This window comes from Barbus barbus (assembly GCF_936440315.1).
Source record: "Barbus barbus genome assembly, chromosome: 48".
NCBI classification, from domain to species: Eukaryota; Metazoa; Chordata; class Actinopteri; order Cypriniformes; family Cyprinidae; genus Barbus; species Barbus barbus.
In genome coordinates this window covers 8208026-8232588 of record NC_136726.1, presented here as the reverse complement: position 1 = coordinate 8232588, position 24563 = coordinate 8208026, and the positions used below count along the sequence as shown (strand labels likewise).

The window sequence follows — 24563 nt, the reverse complement described above, 5'->3', positions numbered from 1 at the left end:
GGTCTAGGTGCTGCTGTAGTCCCTGTGGGGTGGATGACAGCAGCACTAGATCATCTGTGTACAGCAAAAGCTTTGTGTTTTTGTCTTGTATAGTGAGTCCAGGGGCTGTAGACTGTTCCAGCTGCACCGCTAATTCATTAATGTAGATGTTGAACAGTGTTGGACTCAGGCTACAGCCCTGCCGCACTCCTCTCTTCTGGGAGAAGAATTCTGTATGTTTGTTGCCAATTCGTATTGCATATTTGTTGTTTGAATACATTGATTTAATAATGTCATAAACTTTTCCCCCTACACCACTTTGTAAAAGTTTGTAATATAATCCGTTGTGCCAAATAGAATCAAAAGCTTTTTTTAAATCGACAAAGCATGCAAATATATCTGTGTTTAGTCTGTTTTACGTGTAGGGTGTGTGGGGTGTAAATGTGGTCAGTAGTTCTATAATTAGGAAGAAAGCCAATCTGGCTAGGACTCAGGACACTGTGTTCGTTAAGAAAGTTTACTATTCTATTGTTTAAAATACTGCTAAATAACTTCCCCAGATTACTGCTCACACAAATGCCAAAGAAATTATTAGGGTCCAATTAGTCTCCACTCTTGTGAATAGGGGTAATGAGTCAGGAAAACAGCCTGAACTAAGTACAAGGTTGAATGATTTGAGCATAGCTGTCTGAAGCTCAGGTGTGCTGTGTTTCAGCATTTCCCCCAGAATGTTGTCAGGGCCACAAGATTTTTTACATTTTTGGCTTTTGAGTTTTTTCATCAATTCTTAATGTGCAATTGGGAAGTCAAGTAGGTTTTGATTATTTTTAATTATGTTTTCATAAGTTTGTAGATTTAGTTTGATCAGAATTGTTAATGAGTTGTTTTGGAGAGATTTCTTTATATAAATTTTCTAAATGTTTTGTCCAAATGTTTCCATCTTGTATTGGTAGGTCTTGTGGTTTTGTTGTGCTCAGATTATTCCACATATCCCAGAACTGATTATGATTTATTGAATGTTCTATTTCTTGTAAAATTTTGGTGAGATGGTGTTTCTTTTTTGCTCTGATTGTGTCTTTGTATTGTTTTAATTTTGAACAGTATTCAGTTCTTATGTCAGCGTTGTTTTTTTCTTAATGTTTTGCAGTCTGAGTCAAACCATTTTTCATCTTTTGATGTATTTTTAAAAAAAAAAATTCAACTCAGTTTTGCGAGCTGCTTTTTTATATATGTAATTTATTTCATTTATAGCTAAATTAACACCATCTTTAGTTATTTCAATTTTTTTGTTAATAAATGTAGTGATTAGATTTTTCATTTCTTCAGATTTGAGGGCTTGAATAAATTTGTCTGTGCTGTCTGAAGCCCATCTGTATCCTGGTTGGATTTGATACATTTTACAGGTTTCGGGTATGTTTTGTATTAGTGATGTGTTTTAATATAAATGTTAATTTGGTTATGGTCAGAAAGTGGAGTTTGTTGTATGACAGTGAATGCACTGAAGGAGGAGGGGTTCATGTCAGTGATGGCATAGTCAACTACACTAGCTCCAAGACCTGAACAACATGTGAACCTCCCTAAAGAGTCCCCTCTGATCCTGCCATTAAGCATGTACAGGCCTGAGGCTCGGCAGAGCTGCACTAATTCTCTACCGTTTTTATTTACAGTTTGGTCAAGATTGTTTCTTGGTGGGAGGTTTTTTGTGAGACTCAGGGGGTTTTGGCCAAAGACATGTTCATTGCCCTTTGGATCTATGTTATCAGGTTCAGATCCAGTTCCTGCGTTAAAGTCTCCTCACAGCAGCACATTTCCCTGGGCCTGGAAACGGCTGATCTCTGTGTGGATGTTGTTCAGATATTCCTCATCATGGTAAGGAGATTCTGCTGGAGGAATGTAGATGGCACAAAGATAAGTGTCAGTGGTTGAAATGCCAATTTGATTGTTTAGTTTTAACCAACAATGAAATTTATTTAATGTAATAATAGAAATGTGTTTGGCCAGAGCTTCCCTGTACCACACCAAAATTCCTCCCGAGTCTCGTCCACAGTGGACTGTACTTAATTTAACTGAGGGTACAATTACTTCATAGTAGCCTGAGGGACAGTAGGTAAGCGCATCCTTTCGACACCAGGTTTCAGTGAGAATGATAATGTCAGCATTTTTGTTATTTTTCAGAAAAATTGGGTCTGTGCTTTTAGGACCAAAATTCGAAGAATGAAGACCCTGAATATTCCAACAACTTATATGAAATGAACGCATTAGTATTTTAGTAATATTAAAGATAAACCTATTTGGTAAGACAGAGAGAAAATAACCTGTGAGAATGTATATGGTAAACAATTTACATCTAGTGCACTTTTTTTTTCTCGATGTTAGTGCACTGTTTGTGCATATTGTCCTTATCTGTTGAGGAGCTGGTTGCACAGTGTCTGCAGCATCTCTCTGATCTGGCTCCGTTCACTGGCAGGTGTGGAGGTGCTGGGTGGAGCAGGGGGCCGGGCTGCAGCTTCAGCATAGCTCTGTGCTCTCGGCTGTGGGGGCTTCTCTTGGTGTGGGGGTTTGATGGGCAGCAGGTGGATGTGAAGTTGGTGACTGCAGGTTTACAGATGTGTAAGGAGCCATTGGTGGGTGTGGTTGACGACGTGCGGTGTTTGTCCAGGCGATGTCTGTCCTCACCGGGGCCGGAGGGGAATGTCTGGGCATGTAGGGGTGAATGGGCCGGTGGTATTGTGGAGTTGGTAACAGGTGTCTCGGTGATGCTGGACTGCGGCCCAGGGCTGCATCTTTTAGAGTGTTTGCAAAAATACGGACTCCGTCTTTGTGTAAGTGAAGTCCATCGTACAGATGTTGGAGGCCGATGTGGTGGTGGTGGGCCAGGTGTACATTGGGGAGCGCAGAACAGCCACGGCAGATTTCAGCATTGATGCTGTAGATGATGTGTGGTGGTGTGTCGTGTCTTGGGAGAAGCGTGGAGATTATGATTCAGGATTCTGGGAACTTTTTGCTGGTGATTTCTGCCATTTTCCTCACTGCATCAGAAGTATTGTTGCACAGCGAGTGAAGGTCATTAGTCACAGTGTGAATGATAATACATGAGGGGTGTCCTGTGAAGTCTCTGATGATCTGGTGAGCATGGCCTGTTGTGCTACATCGCTTTGCAGTGACTTTTTGGTGTGGAAAGAGTTTCTGGGGGTCCAGGAATTTTCCATTAGTCCATGAGGAGGAGAACATCTGGATCAGGTTCTGGAGTCTGGGCAGGTGAGGCCTGTGTTTCTGCAGGTGTCTGTGTGTTTCTGTGTTTGTGTAGTTTGGTTTGTCTGGAGCTGTATTGTAGTAAAGTGTATTGTCTTTTGTGTTTTTCTGTAACTGTTCTATCATTCCTTGCAGCTGTCTGGAAAAGTTCACTTCCTTTTCCTCTGTGTCCTCCTCTAGTTTGCATAACTGTAAGCGAAGAGTTTGGTTTTCTTCTTGAAGTTCTCCGAGAGCTCTTGTAAGTCCAGCGATGGAGGAGCTGGTGTTTTTCTTCAGCTGCTGGAGTTCATCTTTGAGCTCCTGGATGTAAATGTTTGTGTTGTGTGTGTCTGAGAGTTTGGCCTGAGTCTGTTCTCTGAATTCAGTGAAGTCCAGTTCTAGTAGGGCTAAACTGTCTCTCAGTTGACGTTCGCATGGAGAAGGTGAAGGATTCACTGGGCCTTCTTCCTCAGAGTCTGTGCAGGTCACATGGGTCTCATCTCTCTCCTTCTCTCTGGCCTTTAGCAGGGGGAACATCTCCTCAAATGAGTTCAGGCTTGCTTCATTGCCTTGCAGTAAGAAGGTGCCTTTAGTATAGTAAGTTATAGTGAGAATGGGGTTGTCTGTGTCTAGCATTTCATCTTCACAAATAGTTAATCTTCCACCTCGGCCAATTCCTTCTTTAAAAACATGCTTGTATTCCTCACAGATGGTCAGTTTCCAAGCATTAATCATAGTGGTGTGGAAAATGAAGTTGTTCTTGATTCTTTTCCCATTGAGCTGAATATAGTCAGCGTACAGAACATCAGTATTGTCTCTGAGAGTTTTCTCTCTGTGTTTTTTTCGTGCCTGTACACTTCTGCACTTCTCTGGGTAACACATCTCCCTGCACTCTGCTTGCTCCAGGGTTGCCATGGTGATCAGACTGGGCACAGAGCCAGAACTGCAGCTAACTTTAGCTTTTAGCTTATAATGATGAGAATTTTTACTTGAATAAAATTAAATATTCAGTTTTTGTTCGTGTTTTATGCCAGATAGAGCCACTGTAGATCAACAATTGTGGAATGTTTTTCAGTTGTAGCTCCTTTAAAAAGTCCTGAAGCGTTTTGGAGGGGAATCTGCAGATAGCTGATCCAGTAGCCAGATGCTAATCCAGAGGTTCCAGTCTTCTTTTTTGTATTAAAAATCAGTCTTTACGCGAATCAAAGTTGTTCCTCTGTTGTTTTTACTTGTTTGTTGTCATTATCTCACTCTCTGTCTTACTTTTTCGCCTTAATATTTTGTAATTTTTCAGGAGCTCATTCTTAGAGTGGCTGTCTCTCTCTCTCTCTCTCTCTCTCTCTCTATCTTATCTATCTATCTATCTATCTATCTATCTATCTATCTATCTATCTATCTATCTATCTATCTATCTATCTATCTATCTATCTATCTATCTATCTATCTATCTATCTATCTATCTATCTATCTATCTATCTTTGTCTAACTGTCTGTCTGTCTATCTATCTATCTTTGTCTAACTAACTGTATATCTGTCTATACATCTATCTCTATCTTTGTCTAACTGTCTATCTATCTATCTTTGGCAATCTGTCTGTCTATCCATCTATCTTCGTCTAACTGTCTATCCATCCATCATCTATCTATCTATCTGTCTATCTGTCTGTCTGTCTGTGTATCTAAGTAACTGTCTATGTATCCGTCTATTCATCTGTTTTGCTCTTAATGCTCAGTGTGATCTGGTGCTTGTGATGTGTACGCCGTTCAATGTAGATGCACTGCTGATCTAATAGAGTGGTTGCTATGGAAATATGCTGGCCTTTTTTATCTGTAAGGATGTGTAATGTGTCTATACTGTCTCTGCTCTCCCTCAGCGGCCCACATTGGTGTGGGCATCAGTGGACAGGAGGGGATGCAGGCGGTGTTGGCCTCTGACTATTCCTTTGCCCAATTTCGCTACCTGCACCGTCTCCTGCTCGTCCACGGCCGCTGGTCCTACCACCGCATGTGCAACTTCCTCTGCTACTTCTTTTACAAGAACTTTGCCTTCACGCTGGTTCATTTCTGGTACGGATTCCTCTGTGGATTCTCTGCCCAGGTAAAACTTTATCTTATTTCAGGCAGTGGATGGAATATGCATGTGATTTCAATTTAAGATTATGAATATGTTTTTGTCTTTAAAGACGGTATATGACCAGTGGTTCATCACACTCTTCAACATTGTCTACACCTCACTTCCTGTTCTGGCCATGGGCGTGTTTGACCAGGTAAGACTAGTCTAGGTGTCAATTTTTGGCCCATTGTGTAGCAGCACCAAACACAATTGGCATTTTTGCCTTTTAACATAAAATTTGTTGATTTTGCAGGATGTGAATGAGCAGTACAGTTTACGCTATCCAAACCTGTACAGACCTGGGCAATTGAACCAACTCTTTAACAAGAGGAAGTTCTTCACCTGTACACTGCAGGGGGTCTGTACCTCATTTATCCTCTTCTTCATCCCATACGGAGCCTTCATGACCGCTGTGCGGGATGACGGCGCCCACATCTCAGATCAACAGGCTTTTGCGGTAACGATAGCAACCTCTTTGGTGATTGTGGTCAGTGTCCAGGTGAGGCAATTTAACAACTGTGCTTGTTTACTCCATCCATTGAAATACTTTAGAAATAAATGACAATGTACAGTACATAAAGGTTACGTAAAGGTTATTTCTGTTTAACTTGACATTGGACTCTCTCTCTCTCTCTCTCTCTCTATATATATATATATATATATCATTAAAGAAATATAATTTAAGAAATAAAAATATATTATTTATATAAGTATTTTGTATAAGGTGCTATAATCATTGTATAGTAAAGATTTTGTATAGAATTTGGAAAAATAAATGTAAAAAACAATGCAAAAATCTAATTTTTATTACTGAAAAAATTTACTTAATTCTCATTAAAATATTATAATGCCAATAATATTAAAAGGATAGTTCACCCAAAAATGAAAATTACTCACCCTCAAAGCATCCTAGGTGTATATGACTTTCTTCTTTCAGAGGAATACAATCAGAGTTATATTAGATAAATGTCCTGGCTCTTCCCAACTTTATAATGGCAGAGAATGGGTGATATTTTTCAATAGTCCTAAAGAAGTCTAATAAAGCGCATCCATCATAAAAAGTGCCCCACACGGCTCCGGGGAGTAAATAAAGGCCTTCTGAAGCGAATCGATGTGTTTTTGTCACATCAAATATCCATATTTAAAACTTTTTTGGGTGAACTATCCCTTTAATGGTGTGCATATAAAAAAGAAGCCTAAATTAGTTTTAAGAATATTGAATTTTGTTTCAGATTGGGCTTGACACCAACTACTGGACCGCTGTGAACCACTTCTTTATCTGGGGAAGTCTAGCCGTTTACTTTGCAATCCTTTTTGCAATGCACAGCGATGGCATTTTCACCATATTCCCAAACCAGTTTCCTTTCATAGGTAAGAATATAAATTGGTTTATAGGTGCACTAAATCTTTTCTTTTATTATTGTTTATTATTGTATTGTCAGCTATATTTGTATTTAAGTTTTTTTTTTTTATTAACAATATCAGAATGAAACAAACAAACACCAGAACAAGAACACAAGAGCATAAAGACACATGAACATATGGGGGATAAAATATTTGTATTTAAGTTCCTAAAAAACAAGACAGTTGATCTTGACTCATACTGACATCTACTGGTGTGGATGCAGCATCACGTTTAAGCTAAAGATGCCATTGTGAAAACCAGATTCTCAGGCTATTTGTTTTCAATGATTATCGCTGCAATGTCGTATTTTTGTAGGACAACCCGCAAGTTTGCATTAGCCTAGATCCCTTGACAAAACCCTGTAAAACAAAACGTGAAAATATCTTGAGCTAGTGTTGACCACAGGCCATATTTCAGGCATTCAATCAGAAACACATAAAAAAAAAACACTGATCTGGGACAAAATAAATCATCCCTGAGCAGTTTTTGTCTAGGCCACTGTTATTACTGAAGTTAAACATATTGTGTTTGACTGTAGGTACTGCACGTAACTCTCTGAATCAGAAGATTGTGTGGCTCGTCATATTCCTCACCACAGTCGTGTGTATAATGCCCATGGTGGCTGTCCGGTTCATCAAGGCTGACCTCTATCCAACGCACACTGACAAGGTTACTACATAAACACATGCCTCATACAGTTGGAATTAAAAATGATTAATATGCTCTTTACCATTGACTGCAATTAATGTCAAAACTGTTTTTCCTCCCGCAGGTGCGTTTACTTCAGCAGGCCTCTAGGAGGCAGGGTCCTCAAGAGCAGAACCTCAGGAGAGTCCGCAGGACGAGTTCTCGGCGCTCGGCGTACGCTTTCGCCCACCAGCAGGGATACGGAGAACTCATCACCTCTGGCAAGAACATGAAGGTACCCACATCCTCCACTTCCACATATCCACTATCCTCGCCCGCAAGAGGCACCAGCTTGGTGAAAAACAGCGGGGTGAGCGGCACAACCGATGTGGCAGAGACCAGCAGCACTGGATTTAGGAGGGAAAGTGACCAAAACCAAGAGGTAACGGTGGAAGACTTGGAGGCCCGATAAAGGAGCATTTTTCTTCCTTTACAGAAGAAAGAGGAATTAGCGCCTGTCGTTAATGTGAGAAAATGATAATGGATTGTGAGCAGACACACTCTGGGCTCACAGAGATGCCGTGGGCACGACTAGACTATGGGAGGGCTAGACATGCACAGGAGACTCCAAAGAGCCAGCACAATGAAGCACAGATAACACTCATTTTCTCATGTATCTGCTCCCGTCTCACAAGGCATCCGTTTGAATTTGAAAATGAACCTGAGATTCATTTTGATTTCATTTTGTATTTTCACTTCTTCTGGCACAAATTCAAGTTCAATGTTTTTGTATTTCGAGTTTTAGGAACTTGTTTTTATGCATTTGCAAGGAAGCTTCTTTCCGCCACAGGATAAAAAAAAATAAAAAGGTAATTGTGACTTTTTATGTCACAATTCAGACTTTTTTCTTTGTAATTATGAATTTATATCTCACAATGCTGTCTTCTTTTCTTCAGAGAATTGAATTTGTATTAATTCTGACTTTTTTTCTGACAATTGCGAGAAAAGTCGGATTTGTGAGATATTTTGCAATTACAAGAAAAAATTACAAATTGTGAGATTAAGTAGCAGTTACCTTTTTTATATTTATTTCCATGACAAAAAAAACAGAATAACAAAATGTAAAACTAGAATTCTGAGAATACTTTTTCTCGCAATTCTGATTTTATATCTTGTAATTTAAACTTTTTTTCTGAGTTTATATCTTGAATTCTTACGTTTTTCTTGCAATTCTGACTTTTTCCACAGAATTCTGAGCTTACATCTCACAATTCTGTTTTCTTTTCTTGCAATTGTGAGAAAAAAAAGTCGAGATGTTAAGATACAAACTCAGTTCTCTGAAGAAAAGCCAGAATTGTGAGATATCTCGCAATTACAAGAAAAAATTACAAATTGTCAGATAGCCAGTTAGCTTCTTTTTTTTTATTTATTCCATGACGAAAAACGGAATAGCAAAATGTATACCTAGAATTCTGAGAAAAAAAAAGTCAAAATTGCAAGAAAAAAAGACTCGCAATTCTGAATTTTTCCTCAGAATTCTGAGCTTACATCTCACAATTTCGTCGTCTTTTCTCGGAATCGTGAGAAAAGAGTCAGAATTGCAAGATGTTAAGATACAAACTCAGAAATTGTGAGATATCTTGCAATTACAAGAAAAAATTGTGAGAGAAAGCAGCAGTTAGCTTTTTTCATATTTAATTCAATGACAAAAATATCTGAATTGCAAAATGTAAACCTAGAATTCTGAGAAAGTCAGAATTGTGAGATATAAACTCAAAATTGCAAGAAAAAAAAAACGATTTAATATTTTTTTCCCTCATCCTGGAGAATAAAACATCAGAATTTAGAATTGTGAGAAAAAGTTGCATATACCTGTTTATTTATTTTTTTAATCCCGCTGCGGAAATTGGCTTCCATATGCGAATGATTCAGGCATTGGAACACTAAATTAAACTTACGTTCGACAAATGACATCATTCTAACAATACTAATAAGGGAGTAAACATGTACACGTATACCTCAACAATACCTCTTATGTTGTTATAAACACTGATACAGTCATCTGCAGTGGTTTAGGATTATAAATGCATTGCATATTAAATATGGATACGTTTAAAGACCTGGAAGTTGCATCACAGATATCTATACTCAGTTTACTAAAATGCACCCAAATGCATCATGCTACTGGATGAGTAGTAACACTTAGGAATGTCTGATATCGATGCCGCAGAGAACATGCATTGGCTGTAAATCTTACGTTGGCGCCGTAAAGCCAAGCTCTAGCTTTTTCACAAATTAAATGGGTTTTAAAATTTATTTAAAAAAAAATACAAATTATTTTTTAGTGTAAAAACATTCCACACTTGTCCATAATTCAAACTGTAGTTAGTGCTTTTGCATGCAGCTCAGCGAACTGAGAATATTGAGTTTTTACGCAAAGTTGTGCCTTCCATCAAGCAACAGACTGAAGCATTTACACGTTTAAACTTCTAGAATTCCACATGTATCGAATACAAAGGTCTATAAAGTGGGCATTTTTTTTACAGAAGGAATTTTTGTGCCTTTTTGTTTTCCTTTCATTAAAGGAAGTACTTTCAGTTCTGTTTGTCGAGTCGAATGTGTTGCCATTGTTTTCTTTGATTCAGGCTGTTCATTGCCCTCATTGACTACATTAATGTAGATCATATTTTTTTAATTTATTTGACGAAGGGCGTCGTACATTACCAGTTTATGAATGTACAGTTGACATGTTAATGTTATGTTAAGTATATTTATGACGAATGTATAAGATTTTCTGCTGTGCTATTTTGTCAACAAAGTCCATGCAGATTCGTAGATCGTTTTTATTTAAATGCATGGATTTTTATACAAGTCATTGTCATTTTTTTATATGATATGCATTAAATGGCCATTGTTTCATTTGGAATGTTTGCGTTCATGTTTCATATAGCAAATTTTTTAACTCTGGAATTAGGCCACGAAAATTCACGGAACAATGAAAAATGTGACCCCGATACATTAGTTTACTTGAAATGCTTCAAATTAGTTTGAATCCATAAACGGAAGTAGAAGCAGTTATTATTGATTCTCAAAACTAAATGACGAGGCTTGGAAACATTAATAATTTTATTGAATGTAACCGGTTGACCTTCAACGCTTTTAGAAAGTACAGCAAAGGATCTTTCCCTAATGCCTTAACCTTAAATCGTCTATATAAAATGTTCAGAGTGCTTTCTTCATTCTTTTAAGACATACAGAGTACAAATGCCCATTCAGACTTTATACAGACTGTTTCCCTTTCATCATATCTGCCATTATACATACCACCTCCTGTTTCTAAGGCCATGGGCTCGATTGTGTTGCTAAAAGGAGAGGAAATTGCCACGCTACTTGTCATTCCTCTATGAAAATTGCCGCCCCTCCTGCCGGCCTTGTCACAAATAAACTCTGCTTCTCCAGAGCAGATCGACGGGTGTCAGGCGCGTAATAATTTTCTCTCACAGTTTGGAGAAAAGAATCTATTCGTCCTCCGGGTACCATGGAAACTGTGCAGCCTCCCCATCCAGCTCCAGTTAGCCTCGACCCCACGGCGCCCGCCTGCCTGTGAAGGAGCAGGAAGATGTTGCTAAAACACCAATTCATTAGACAGACTCGGGCAATTTCCATTAGTTTGCCACATGAGCTCAGAAATGTGACTCATTCAGTTTGAACTATTTCAGCATCAAGTAATAAATACTGGTCAAAAGGTAGAAATAATTATATTTTTTTATGGTTTTGAAAGAAGTGTCTTATGCTCACCAAGGCTGAATTTATTTGATTACATTTTACAGAATACAGAACAATATAGAAAAAAAACACTGAAATATTATTACAATTTATAATAACTATTTCTATTTGAATATAACGTACTGTAAAATATAATGTATTTCTGTGATGCAAAGCTGAATTTTCAGCATCATTACTCCAGTCTTCAGTGTCACATGATCCTTCAGAAATCATTATAATATACTGATACGAAACATTTGTGGAAACTGATATATTTTTTAGAAGAGAAAGTTCAAAAGAATAGATATATATATGTGTTTATATACATATATATTAATTTTGGGGGGGGGAATTATAAAAAATTTTACTGTCACTTTTGAATTTTATTGTCTTTGTTGAAAATCTTTTCATTTAATATCTTTTTTCTTACTTAACCCAAAATTGTTGATAACCTAAAAAGATTGATAATGCTAAAAAATGTTTCTTGAGCAGATCAACGTATTAGAATGATTTCTGAAGGATCATGTGACACTGAAGACTGGAGTAATGATGCTGAAAATCCAGCTTTGATCACAGGAATAAATGACATTTTAAAATATATTAAAAAAGAAGAGAGTTATTTTCAGTTGTAATGATATTTCACAATATTACAGTTTTTATTGTATTTTTTATCAAATAAATGCAGCCTTGGTGATCATAACATACTTATTTCCGAACATTAAATTTAAGTCTTAATTGTTCCAAATGTTTGACCAGTAGTGTACATGAACAGATATTAAAATGCATATTAATAGATAAATGTTTTTATGTAATATTCATAAGTGTATTATGTGTGATATGGCATCGCCAGCCGGTCTCACTCACAGACATATGTCCACCAGCTGGTCCAGCTCAGGGCAGCTGCACTCGTACAAGTCCCTGCAGCTGGCGTGGCTTCGGTTCATCAGGTCGCCCAGCTGAGCGACGGCGTTGGCAGGGGAAGAGTCGCACACGGCCTTAAACTGCAGGACACGCGCAGCCTCGCCGTACACGTGCCTGGCACGCTGGTACAATTTAAAATCAGTCGCTGAGGTAAAAACAGAAGAGGTCTGTCTCAGAAATAATATATATGGGCCATTCTACAGAATTGGTGCAACCTGCTGTCCCAAAACCAAAAAACACATTCAAAAAGCATTTACGTAATTAAATCTTGGATGTTTATTAAGATCTTTCTATTATCTATTGAAACCCACAATAATATTTAAAATATTAGTAAGCTTAATATATATAAAATCATCATTTATTGGGTACTCCCAATTGGAAGGTGGCTGTCCCGAACCCTAACCCCTAAATTTCAATTTATGATTATATTGAAATAATTTTTGTATTTTTTTTCCATTGTTTTTAAAAGTATCTTTTTGATTCTTTTAAAAAGTGAAGTTCAAAATGAATATATTATATTTTCTTTGTAAATTATGAAACTTTATGTAAAAAGATGTGTCCCATATTTTTCATGTCACTACTGAAACAGTGTATGGTTTAGTTTATTGTAAACTGATTTGAACTACACCCCTAAATTTATGATCAGGAAATATTCCAGTGTCCCTCTCTCTCATAACTACAAGATGTGAGTCTCATCATTTTGAGGTAAATTGTTTTCAAAAGTCTGAAAATCTGTGTGTAACGTCAAGGAACGTCACTACCGAACCCTTTTTTTTTTGCAATTAAGCACACTTTTTTGGGAGTTATTCCATAATATTTTGTTTTTATATGTATACTACTGTTCAGAACTGTGCTAGCTAACCATGTGCTGATTAGCATCTTTGTGCTAGGTTCGAAAATATCTAAAATTGTCAACATTTGACAACATTTGGTGGAGTTTGGTGACATCTTTGTTTTTTTGGTGTTATCCCATAGAATTGTCACTACCGAAACAGTCAAAAGGGAACACATAATCCTCATATTTGGAGGAAATAAACAACATTTTAGTACAGTTTTGCATTTTTTTGTGTTTTAGTATGTGAGTTTAAATTCTGTAATGTGATGTGGTTGCTACCAAAGCATTACTGTCACCACCGAAAATGTGCTGTCACTACCGAAACATGGGATGTTTTGTCAAAAATAAAGCATACTGAATGATCAACTAAGATGTTATTATAGTTTCTGGTTCAATGTACAGTATATTCAAATTAATGAATCCTTAACTTTGAAATCAGTATGATCAACTTTTTGCCTTTTACAAAGAAAAATTGGATTCAAAATACAACAAATCTCATAAATTACACTTGAAATATTGTTAAAAAAACTGAATTATTGATTTACCTCTGAAATCTTTTTTAGAAAATAAAAAAATATATATATTTACAATTAAGATGTAAGCAAAATCTTAATAGGTCAATATAACCCTTCTAACTAAATTATTATTGCTGTGTTTCGGTAGTGACAAATTTGGGGAGAGGACAAATATTTCTGAAAATACAATATGAGAATTAACTGCACAATTACTAGAAATGTGTACCTTGGACATTATACAATTTGCATACAAATTTTTAGGAAAAATATATATTTTTTCAAGACGTTTACAACTCTGAATTGACTTTGGACCAATTCAGTAGAATGGCCCATATACACATAAATTGGTCACACTTTACAGTAAGGTCCCATTAGTTAATGCATTAACTCCAGTTCCCAAATTTTATTATCAGCTGAACCCCTTAGATGTAAAATATATACTTAAAGTCCCCCTGAGATTTTTAATCTCAATAAAATTTTAATATCAATATTTACTATATAATTTAATATAATTTAACATTGTAAAGTGTAATCATAGTATTACTTACAATATAAAGCAATATAAGACTATTTTGCCAACAAGACCAGGAATGTGTATATTAATAAAGGAAGTAGTGTTGATTGTGATATCCTGTGGTCTGTGACTGCTCTCTCACCGTGTTGTGTGTTGGCGCTGAGGATGTCCTCACACAGCTGTTCGGTGCTGATGCCCAGAGTCTTGCAGATCTCGTCTCTGCTGTAGGGCTCAGGGTGCAGCACCTCCTCCACCAGCTCCAGCATCTGCTCCAGACTCACCTGCAGCTCCTTCTGCAGATCTCCCAGCTTCAGCAGACGACTCCAGTCCAGACCGCGTGCCTTAGCCAGCATCTACAGAGTACCATTCCGTTATTCTACAATTAAAGGGCTAGTTCACCCCAAAAATTCTGTCATTAATTCCTCACCCTCATGTCGTTCTAAACCTGTTAGACCTTCGTTCATCTTCGGAACACAAATTAAGATATTTTAGATTGACTCTGCATAGACAGCAACACAACTGTAATGTTCGCAGGTCCAGAAACGTAGCAAGGACATCGGTAAAGCAGTCAGGGTTTCAACTGTAATTTTACGAAGCTACGAGAATACTTTTTGCGTGCAAAGAAAACAATAACAATTTATTCAGCTATTCTTCTATAGATTTATAGGTCGCCTATAATGCAGCGCCACCAACTGGAAATAGTGTTAAATGCACTCAGTCTTTGAACTACTTCTAGATACACCACTGTTCATTATATACACTACCTTTTAAAAGTCAGAAAGGTCACATTTAAATTGATCAAAAGTGACAGCACACTAATTTATAATGTTACAAAAGATTTACATTTCAAAATAAATATTTTCTATTTATCAAAAAATCCTGGAAAAAATGCATCATGGTTTCCACAAAAATATTAAGCAGCACAACTGTTTTCAACATAGAAATGTTTCTTGAGCATCACATCAGTATATTAGAATGATTTCTGAAGGATCATGTGACACTGAAGACTGGAGTAATGATGCTGAAAATTTAGTTTTGCAACTCAGGAATTAATTAGATTTTTAAATATATCACAATAGAAAACACTTATTTTAAATTGTAATAACATTCCCCAGTATTATAAATTAGTAATATATAATAATAAATAAATGCAGCCCATTAGAGGCTTCTTTCAAAAACATTTAAAATTCTTGTCAACCCCAAATTTTGTGTACATATTTGCTGACCTGCCAATAAAATGCTTATATTAAAAAGACTATCATGCATCTCTGAAGTTCAGACCTTTGTGGCAATGCGGCACTCCACCACCCTCATGTTGAAGTGAGATGAGGCCGCCTTGTTCATCTCCACACAACAGTTGGCGATTACAAAGACGGCCCCATCCGGCAGCTTCACGTCTGTGGCTCGCAGTGGATTAAACTCAATCAGCTTCGCCTTGAGGAATGGAGAATGAAAAAAAGGAAAAACATTAAGGTAAATCAAAACGCTTAAAAATGTATTTGTAGATGCACAGTGTTAAATAAGAGTTCCCTTAAAAACTTTCTAGTTTAAAACGCATATGCCTTAGAAATGTACTCTTTGTATTCATGTTGGTTTTAAAAAAAACTTTTATAATATATTGAAATGTCATGTGGTGTAACCAAATAAAAAAACACACCCTGAATACATGAGTGTACACATTTTGAATTATCATGCATCAATATATATCTTTTTTATTTTACATTTTTTAATATAAATATCGTGAATTATTTATTTATAAATGTCAAGTCCTTATGACATTTACAACCTGAATTAACCTTACCATGCCATAAACACCAATTAAATGAAGATACACCACATGATTTTGATTTGGTGGATTTTTTTTTCTTTTTTTTTATATTTAAAAAAATATATATTTTTAACTTTTTTTTAAATATATATATTTAGAAAAACTATTATTTTGTAATAACTATTTAATACAATTTTATTTTCAAGAACTTCGTTTTAATGAGGCATTTTATCTTTATTTTAATATCAAGATTGATTATGCCCACAAAAAATATTTAAAAAGTTCATTTTATTTTAAATATATTTTATGTTTTTTAACATGATTATCATAAAAAAAATTGTATTCAGTCATTATATGCATAAATTTCATTTTTTTGTGGTGACGCATCAACCAAAATGAATCAAATGCCATATATTGAGAGAAGAAATATAAAACACATGGCTTACTGTTCCCTCCTCTGCGAGAAAAGAAATGGACTGATCCATTCCTCCCCCCTCGGTGCCAATATAACGCTCACACTTGGCACACGTCTCTGCAAGAGTCACCTGAAATAACATCAATGCACATCTATGATAAGCAACAGATGTGTAATGCATGTACTGTTAGAGGATTCAGAGTAAGGACAACCTTAGACAGAGACTTCTGATTGGCCTCCATCGTGACCAGCCCAGCACAGCACACCAGGGCACTGGAGCTGGAAAGCCCTGAGCTTGCCGGGATAGTCCCGTCTACCATACAGCACATCCCTGCCAATGAAGACAAGCTCAAGTGCTCCTACATACACAAGGTCAAGGGTCAAATGACTGTAATTATAATGCAATAAAGCAAGCATGCATTATAAGTGATATTAATCATCTGACCTGGATTCCTCTCACTCCACAAAGGAAGTAATAGTGCCATTGAGGATTCTCTCTGTCAATGGAGATGCCATCAACAGACACAGTGAAAACCCTGAAATAAATAAGTACATAAGCAAGAATCTTATTCCCTCTATGAAATACAAATATAAAAAGGTAATTGTTCTTTTTAAACTCACAAATGTAACTTTTTTCTTGCAATTGCAAGTTTCTAACTTACAATTAATAACTCGCAATTGCAAGATATAACCTCCCAATTCTGAGAAAATTGTACTGTATAACTCACTGTGAGATATAAACTCACAATTCTGGAAAAAAAGGCCGAATTGTAAAATAAAAGGTCACAATTACCTTTTTTATTATTATCTTTATTCTGTGGCAGAAAGAAATGTCCATGAATAAGAAAGTTTATGGAAGCTTATTTTTTATATTTAAAAAAAAAAAGGGGGGGGGGGGCATAGGGTGACTTTTCATCTTTTTAGAATTTTGAGTTTATATCTCAATTAATTAATTTACTTAACTTGCAAATGCAAGATAAAAACTTGTAATTCTTAGGGAAAAAAGTCTGAATTGCAAGTTTATAACAATTGCAAGATATAAAAAGTAGTATTTACTTTTATAGATATAGATTTTTTATTCTGTGGCAGAAATGAGTTTACATCAAGTTAAATAAATAAAATGAAATTTGATTTGTGTAATGAAGAACATTGTTACTCACTTGTATTTGGGGTCGGTGTTGGCCAGCTGGATGGTTTTGAAGTCACTGACAGAAACTGCAGCAAGAATACTCTGCTCTATTGCCATTGGCAGGACAGCATAGCCACAGTAATCAATATGCTCACCTGAAAATGATCAGATTTAATATCAAATGCAATGCTTTTTAGGTTTACACACTCACGCTGTTTGCAGCCCACCTATCAAATTCACCCTCCCTGGAGCACAAGCGAAGAACTGAGGCATTTCTCCATATTTCCCATGAAAAGCCTCTTTCAGTTTCTGCAACCTGACAAAAGATGATAGAAACCCGTTTTGAGTGCCTGCCTAACACAGAAACACACGTAAGTTGAAACTAAATAAATAGCATGTGTATGATTGCATTCATACACAGTCGAAGTTTTCCGAACAGCTTTCCGAGGTTTTCCGAACGGTGGCAACTTACCTTTCATTTCCACTGAACAACACCTTGATTTTCGGAGGAACTGTGGCCATTGTGCGGATTTTAATCTTTGTTTTTGCAGTAATGCACGAGTGGACCGACACTGCTCAAGTGCTGTCAGCTGACTGTCACACCCGGAGTCTAACAACACGGAAGAAGCTGACACGAATCCCTCAAAGCCATTCAATGGATTCGGAGTCACTCGGCAGGAATCGGAACTGCGCGCGCAGCGCGATGTCAAAACGCGCTTCCGCGGAGCATTGTGGGTAAGAGTCTCTCTCCGGTCAAAATGTCTGATATGGAAGATGATTTCATGTGCGATGATGAGGAGGATTATGACTTGGTAAGACCGTTTAAAATAAACGCTACTTTAAATGCATATAATTTAACGCGAAGCCGACAGGAAAACAATGTGTTTAGCGTGTTTATAGGCGCTTAATATCGCCTTTGAGTTGTTTAGCAGGTGGCTAGTTTGCTAATACTGCAGAGAAATAGCAGAGCCTTCTTTATTTTAACTAGTTTTGTTTGAGGGTTCTTTAAGAAATGTAATGTATTTACTAACTTGATTGTGTTAGCTCATATATTGAAGCTATTATATATATGTATTGATAACTTGCAGACTCACGTGAAGTTGACTAAATTATAACTAATGAGTTGCTAGTTATGAAGCTGCATAATGTCTTATTTCAGTTTACTGTGAAATAGATTATTACATATGTACAGTTTTACAGTTATAATTAGATTATAATTATTGTTATGCAGTTGCCATAATCATTCACACACAGTATATACAATACACAATATCTTTCAAGGCGTTATGACTTGATAGTTTACTTCTACCGAGCTGAAATTATTTGTGCTTTCACTGAACAGGAATATTCAGAAGACAGCAACTCTGAACCCAATGTTGATTTGGAGAATCAGTACTACAACTCCAAAGCCCTGAAAGAAGATGATCCTAAAGCAGCCCTGAGCAGCTTCCAGAAGGTTAGACAGTTAAGATCTTTTCATGGTCAGGATCTGTGCTGTGATTTCTGAAAAGGTGTAAGCACTATTTTCTGTTTTGCAGGTGCTGGAGCTGGAGGGAGAGAAAGGAGAATGGGGCTTCAAAGCACTGAAACAGATGATTAAGATCAACTTCAAGCTTGTGCGTAATAATAGTAGCAGAAATTATAAATATATATATTTCTTTTTTTCATGTGTTTTCTAAAATTTCTAATGTTAATAGTAATTAATGTCATTATTATGTTAATAATTAATCAGATTTTTTCAAATGTTTTTATTTTTACAGACAAATTTTCCAGAAATGATGAACCGGTACAAACAGCTTTTGACGTATATTAGGAGTGCTGTCACCAGAAATTACTCTGAGAAATCCATCAACTCTATTCTAGATTATATCTCAACCTCCAAACAGGTATTTAGTGCATTTTAAACTGCTTTCTGAATGCATATTTATGTCATATTATTTGAAGGCTGTGCTATTAAAGATACTAAAATAATATTAATTTTTTTCATGTTTGTTTCCAGATGGACTTGCTGCAAGAGTTTTATGAGACCACACTGGATGCATTAAAAGATGCCAAAAATGACAGACTTTGGTTTAAAACTAACACCAAGGTTTGTGCAATAGCAATGCATTCTGTATTTAGATTATTTTATGTACTGCACACTTATGTATCAGGAACAATAATATGCTTAATACTATGGTAATTCTGGGAATGCAGTTTACATGATTGCTGGTGCGGCTTCAGAAAGACTGTAGTTATGCTCAGATAATTCAAGAATATTTCTAAATTCTGTTTCATGCAGCTGGGAAAGTTGTACCTGGAAAGAGAAGAGTTTGGAAAGCTCCAGAAAATTCTCAGGCAGTTGCATCAGTCATGTCAGGTAGAGTTAATAATCAGTGTCGTATAAATAAGAAAACCTTCTTCTGATGTCTTCTGTGTTGCTTTGAAACTGATCAATGCTCTTTATTAGACGGACGACGGAGAGGACGACTTGAAGAAGGGCACTCAGCTGTTGGAGATCTATGCTTTGGAGATTCAGATGTATACGGCACAGAAAAACAACAAGAAACTCAAAGCCCTGTATGAGCAGTCTTTGCACATTAAATCAGCCATCCCACATCCACTCATCATGGGAGTCATCAGAGGTAATGCACACATTTTAGTCTATTTTACTACCAGAGCTGTAGTTATGAGGACGAAGACATGTAAATTAGTTTTTAGTTTTGTTTGATTTGTTTTATTTTTGTTTTTGTATTTAGTTTAGGGCTGATTTGGGTTTTGTTTTGTGTTCAATTGGAAAGGTAGATTGTTTTTGTTTGGTTTGTTTTTTCTTTTATGTACTATTAGAAGTTTGAAGACATGAAGTTTAGTGTTTAATTTTACTTTGGGTTGTTTTGGTTTGGTGTACCATAGCAAATTTTGTGAAGGCATGGAAATTGTATTTAGCTTGGGTTCTGGTTTGTTTTTTTCTTTTGTGTGTAATTGGAAAGTTTGATTTTTGTTCTGTTTATAGTTATACATTTTGCTTGTAGTTGTGAAGATGAAGACATGGAAATTAGTTTGGACTGATTTAGTATTTGGTTTTTGTTTGTGTATAATTGGAAATTTAGTTTGTTTTTCTTTTATGTACAAATGGAAAGCGTGTAGCTTGTTTGTTTTTGTGTTTGTATAATTGGAAAGTTTGTTTGTATTGGCTTAGTTTTTTTTTGTGTACAATTGCAAAGTTTGCGTTTAGTTGTAAAGATGTGGAGATCAGTGTTAAGTTTGGTTTTTGTTTGTGTACTATTGGAAAGTTTGGTTTGGCTTTGGTTTATGTACAACTGGAAAGTCCACTAATTTTGTTTGACATGATGCTGGTTCTCTTTAGAATGTGGCGGTAAAATGCACCTGAGGGAGGGAGAGTTCGAGAAGGCACATACAGACTTTTTCGAGGCTTTCAAAAACTATGACGAGTCTGGAAGCCCCAGGCGAACCACTTGTCTGAAGTACCTGGTCTTGGCCAACATGCTGATGAAGTCTGGAATCAATCCATTTGATTCTCAAGAGGTATAAGGTGGCAATCATGCACAGGCCCATATGGGATCTTAGACTAAAGCTCTACACATTCTTCATTGTTGCATGTTCATATGGGAAATCATTTGGTGAATTTAAGTTTGCTTATATTGACCAATAGGCATGCTGTACTCTTAGTTTCGCTTAACGTACATAATTTTAACTTAAATAGCAACTTATTTTTCCCCAGACTCAGAGCAGATAAAAGCACAAAACTGCAGATCTCATCTGGGCCTGATCATAGACTATAAATGCTGTGGTTTATAATATAACTACTGATTCTTTCTTTATGACTCTGTGACTAGGCAAAACCTTACAAAAATGATCCAGAAATTCTAGCAATGACAAACCTGGTAAGGTAAGTGTGCACAATATTTTTTCTATAATTACTATAATTTCTCCATTTATCTGATCCTCTTCTGTTTTAACTTAGTTTTTTATTTTATTTTATGGTATTAATTACCTATAACTTGCTTATAGTTCCTACCAGAACAATGACATCACAGAATTTGAGAAAATCCTAAAAACAAATCACAGCAACATAATGGACGACCCCTTCATCAGAGAACATATTGAGGGTCAGTTTGGTTGGCTTTGGCTTTCATGCACACATTCACATTTATTTCATAAATCTCATACAACAAATGTGGAGTCAAAAAGTACATATTAATTTTTCTCTTTGCTTTTCCTTTCAGAATTGTTACGGAACATAAGAACACAAGTGCTCATCAAATTGATTAAGCCTTACACTAGGATACACATACCATTTATTTCAAAGGTAAACCTATATTATATTATTATATTATATTATGCAATTTTAATATAATGTTCCCTGTTTTTCTTTAGGAATTGAATATTGATGTTGCAGATGTGGAAAGCTTGCTTGTGCAGTGTATTTTAGACAAGTAAGTTTAATACTTTAAATATAGTTTTTACGTTTTAAAAATATGTAAAAAAAAAAATAAGTGTATTTTATCTGATTTATGTCTGTCTTTTAGCACAATCGACGGTAGAATTGATCAAGTCAATCAGCTGTTGGAGCTCGATCACCAGAAAAGAGGCGGAGCCCGATACACCGGCCTGGACAAATGGACCAATCAGCTGAACTCTCTCAACCAGGCCATTGTTAGCAAACTGGCTTGATTTGACACTGATGATCCTGCAAAACAAATTGACCCATCAGACAGCCGGTCAACTCGAGGCTGTCAGTGACATTAACTACTTTCAAGCCCTTTACTCCCCAGAAGGTCACAGAAGGGGGAGCATAATTTGGCTACTTTGTATGTTTACAGCTGTAGTCACTTAAGTCAGTTTTAAATGTCCTTAACAGAGCAGAAGTTCCCACAGGATGTCTGCTGTATGGAATTGTTATGGTTCTTTAATATGAACATGTTTGCATCATCTAAAAAAATGTTTCTTTAATAGCACACATTGGCACTTGGCAGACATTTAAAAGGCATATGTTTGTCTTTAATGGAAAGCGTGAAGACATGCTGTGTGAAATTGAATCATTTATTTGTTGAACTGTCTCTTGTCAGGGTCAGCATGTTTTACTTGGTTTGCATAGAACTCAGGTGATGAGTTTTATGCAGTTGCACCGCAGCACATTATTAAAAAAGCAGTCATTGCTAGAATTCCTCTCACCAAATATTACAGATCTGTTGAAAGCGTTATGCTGTCTGAGCTGTTCTGTTTCACTTTTCAACTACAAAAATAAACTTGCTTCAGCGGAAAATGTGAGTGTAATGTATGTTTTCATTGTTTTTTTTTTTGGGTTTGGTTTGGTAACATTTATTTTTTTAATAGTTTTTAAAGCAGTACATAAGACAAAACATACTTAGGCCCTGTTTGCACTGTCAGTTAAATGTAACCCAATCTGTTCAATGTAAACAGGAAAAAAAAAATGCATGCATTCGGATATAGCGAGATCGGTTTCAGGCCTCATTCATATGTGGCTATAAATCAGATATGTGCCAATGCAACTGTCATGTAAACAGGCAGATCGGATTTTCTGAGGCATCGCGTCATAGTTTAATGCGTGTGAAGATGACATTGAAAACAGATGAGCGCACGTGCATATACAGTTCACGCGATTTTGTCCACAGAATGATAAGAGCATACGCTTTAACATTTTATTATTTAACACTCAGCATTTTACTAGCCTACATGTAATATAGAGTGACCCCTTCATTTTAAGATGGGCTCCCCAAAATTTTAATTCTGGCTACGCCTCTGCTGTAGGGACTTTTCTTTTTCTGTCAACAGTGCCATGATGTATTTACCAAAAAGCTCTATTTTGGTCTCATCTGTCCACAGTATGTTCTCCCAGAAGGACTGAGGTTTTGCCACATAAATTTTGGCAAACTCCAGTCTTGCTTTTTCATGTCTTTGTGTCAGCAGTGGTGTCCTCCTGGGTCTTCATAGCTTCCCTTTTCATTCAGATGGCGACGGATAGTGCGAGCTGACACTGTCGTACCCGGTGTCTCCAGATCAGCTTGAATTTGTTTGGAAGTTAATCGGGGTTCTTTATCCACCATTCGAACAATCCTTCGTTGTAATTTGTCATTAATCTTGCTCTTCCGTCCACGTCCAGGGAGGTTAGCTACAGTGCCATGGGCTGTGAACCTCTTGATGAACATTAAGATCTCTGGAGATGGACTTGTAGCCTTGACATTGTCCATGTTTTTCCACAATTTTTTCTCTCAAATCCATAGACAACTCTTTACACTCTTTTCTCCGTGCTCAGTGTGACACACAACACAAAGGTTCTTCTTTTGTGTTTAATGGCGCTTGGCAAACCAGTTTAAGGTGCATTTCTGCCACCTACTAGGATGAGTGTGAGGCCTCGATGAACAAAAATATTATATACTATTTATAAAAAAATTTAAAAAATTCTTCTAATCAAATCAGTATCTCTCAAACATTTTAGAAGAAAATCATAAAACACAAAGGTTGAGTCAACTTTTCTCAATTTTAACTGTTTGCAAGTGTGATTACTGTATTGCCCACACCTGTTACTTGCCACAGGTGTGTCTAAATACAAATTACAGGAGCATCACATGCTTGAAAAGCAATTATTTCTTACAATTTTGACAAGGTGCCAATAATTTTGTCCAGTCCATTTTTGAGTTCTGTGAGAAATTTTATCAAGTTTGACTTTTCTTCTCTGTTTGTGTGTGTGTGTGTGTGTGTGTGTTTGCAATTAGAACAATTTTCTGAGAGAATTTCAAGGGTGCTGATATTTTTGGCCATGACTGTATATATATATATGTATATATTTTCCATTATAACTTCCATCAATTGTCTAATATTTAAATAGCAAAAATTTAAAATGCATTTGATTCAGAAAAAAAATGTGTCTGTAAGGGTTTGTGATTTAATGTGTGATAAACAATGAATTTATTTATTTCAGTGCTCAAAACACAAAATTGTACCGCTTTCATATACAGACTTTATTTCTCCGAATTAAACTACTGAAAGTGCATAACAAAAAAAAAGGACAATTATAAACAATAATAATTTTTCATGCTTACACTATACGGCTAAATGTCCAAACCAAATAACCAAACCCGTTAATATTAATATTCATATCAATAATATATAAACGTATTTATAAAAAACAACAACATAATTTTAATGATAAACCATACGTAGGCTATATAAATCGTTCATTTATTTGTATGAACAAAATAAATAAATAGTAATGTTATTATTAATCATTTTTATTATTATTGATACAGTTCAATGACATTTCTGTCAAAACGAGGAATCTTTTTAGTTGACACGTGATAGGCTGTAACGTGCACATGACGTCT

The 24563-nt window shown here is 36.2% G+C and overlaps 3 protein-coding genes across 4 annotated transcripts in view; 2 read left to right on the top strand and 1 right to left on the bottom strand.

The window, feature by feature from the left end:
- Positions 1-10279, top strand: part of atp8b4 (ATPase phospholipid transporting 8B4) — a 46462-nt gene extending 36183 nt beyond the window's left edge. The window contains exons 23-29 of the mRNA XM_079411655.1: positions 5085-5308; positions 5394-5477; positions 5577-5822; positions 6556-6694; positions 7267-7397; positions 7501-7650; positions 7852-10279. Of these exons, the coding sequence (XP_079267781.1) occupies positions 5085-5308; positions 5394-5477; positions 5577-5822; positions 6556-6694; positions 7267-7397; positions 7501-7650; positions 7852-7893 (1016 nt within the window). The 3' untranslated portion in view covers positions 7894-10279. The remainder of the gene's footprint in view (positions 1-5084; positions 5309-5393; positions 5478-5576; positions 5823-6555; positions 6695-7266; positions 7398-7500; positions 7651-7851) is intronic.
- Positions 10058-17900, bottom strand: galk2 (galactokinase 2). Of its 2 annotated transcripts, XM_079411656.1 has the most exons (10): positions 17690-17900; positions 17445-17533; positions 17249-17372; positions 16534-16624; positions 16301-16447; positions 16120-16218; positions 15187-15339; positions 14048-14258; positions 11985-12186; positions 10058-10956 (listed from the first exon to the last, which is right to left on the bottom strand). In XM_079411656.1, the coding sequence occupies exons 1-10, from the start codon at positions 17737-17739 to the stop codon at positions 10749-10751; spliced, it is 1374 nt and encodes a 457-aa protein (XP_079267782.1). In that variant the 5' UTR covers positions 17740-17900; the 3' UTR covers positions 10058-10748. The 2 variants fall into 2 exon arrangements, with proteins under 2 accessions (XP_079267782.1, XP_079267783.1); XM_079411657.1 differs by lacking the exon at positions 17445-17533 and having other exon boundaries at positions 10466-10956; positions 17690-17823.
- A 36-nt stretch (positions 17901-17936) lies between these two features.
- LOC306866488 (COP9 signalosome complex subunit 2-like) lies at positions 17937-22492 on the top strand. Its single transcript, XM_079411727.1, has 13 exons — positions 17937-18029; positions 18560-18673; positions 18756-18833; positions 18978-19103; positions 19217-19306; positions 19499-19576; positions 19667-19841; positions 20564-20742; positions 21054-21106; positions 21229-21326; positions 21444-21526; positions 21595-21653; positions 21747-22492. The coding sequence occupies exons 1-13, from the start codon at positions 17976-17978 to the stop codon at positions 21889-21891; spliced, it is 1332 nt and encodes a 443-aa protein (XP_079267853.1). The 5' UTR covers positions 17937-17975; the 3' UTR covers positions 21892-22492.
- The last annotated feature ends 2071 nt before the right edge of the window (positions 22493-24563 follow it).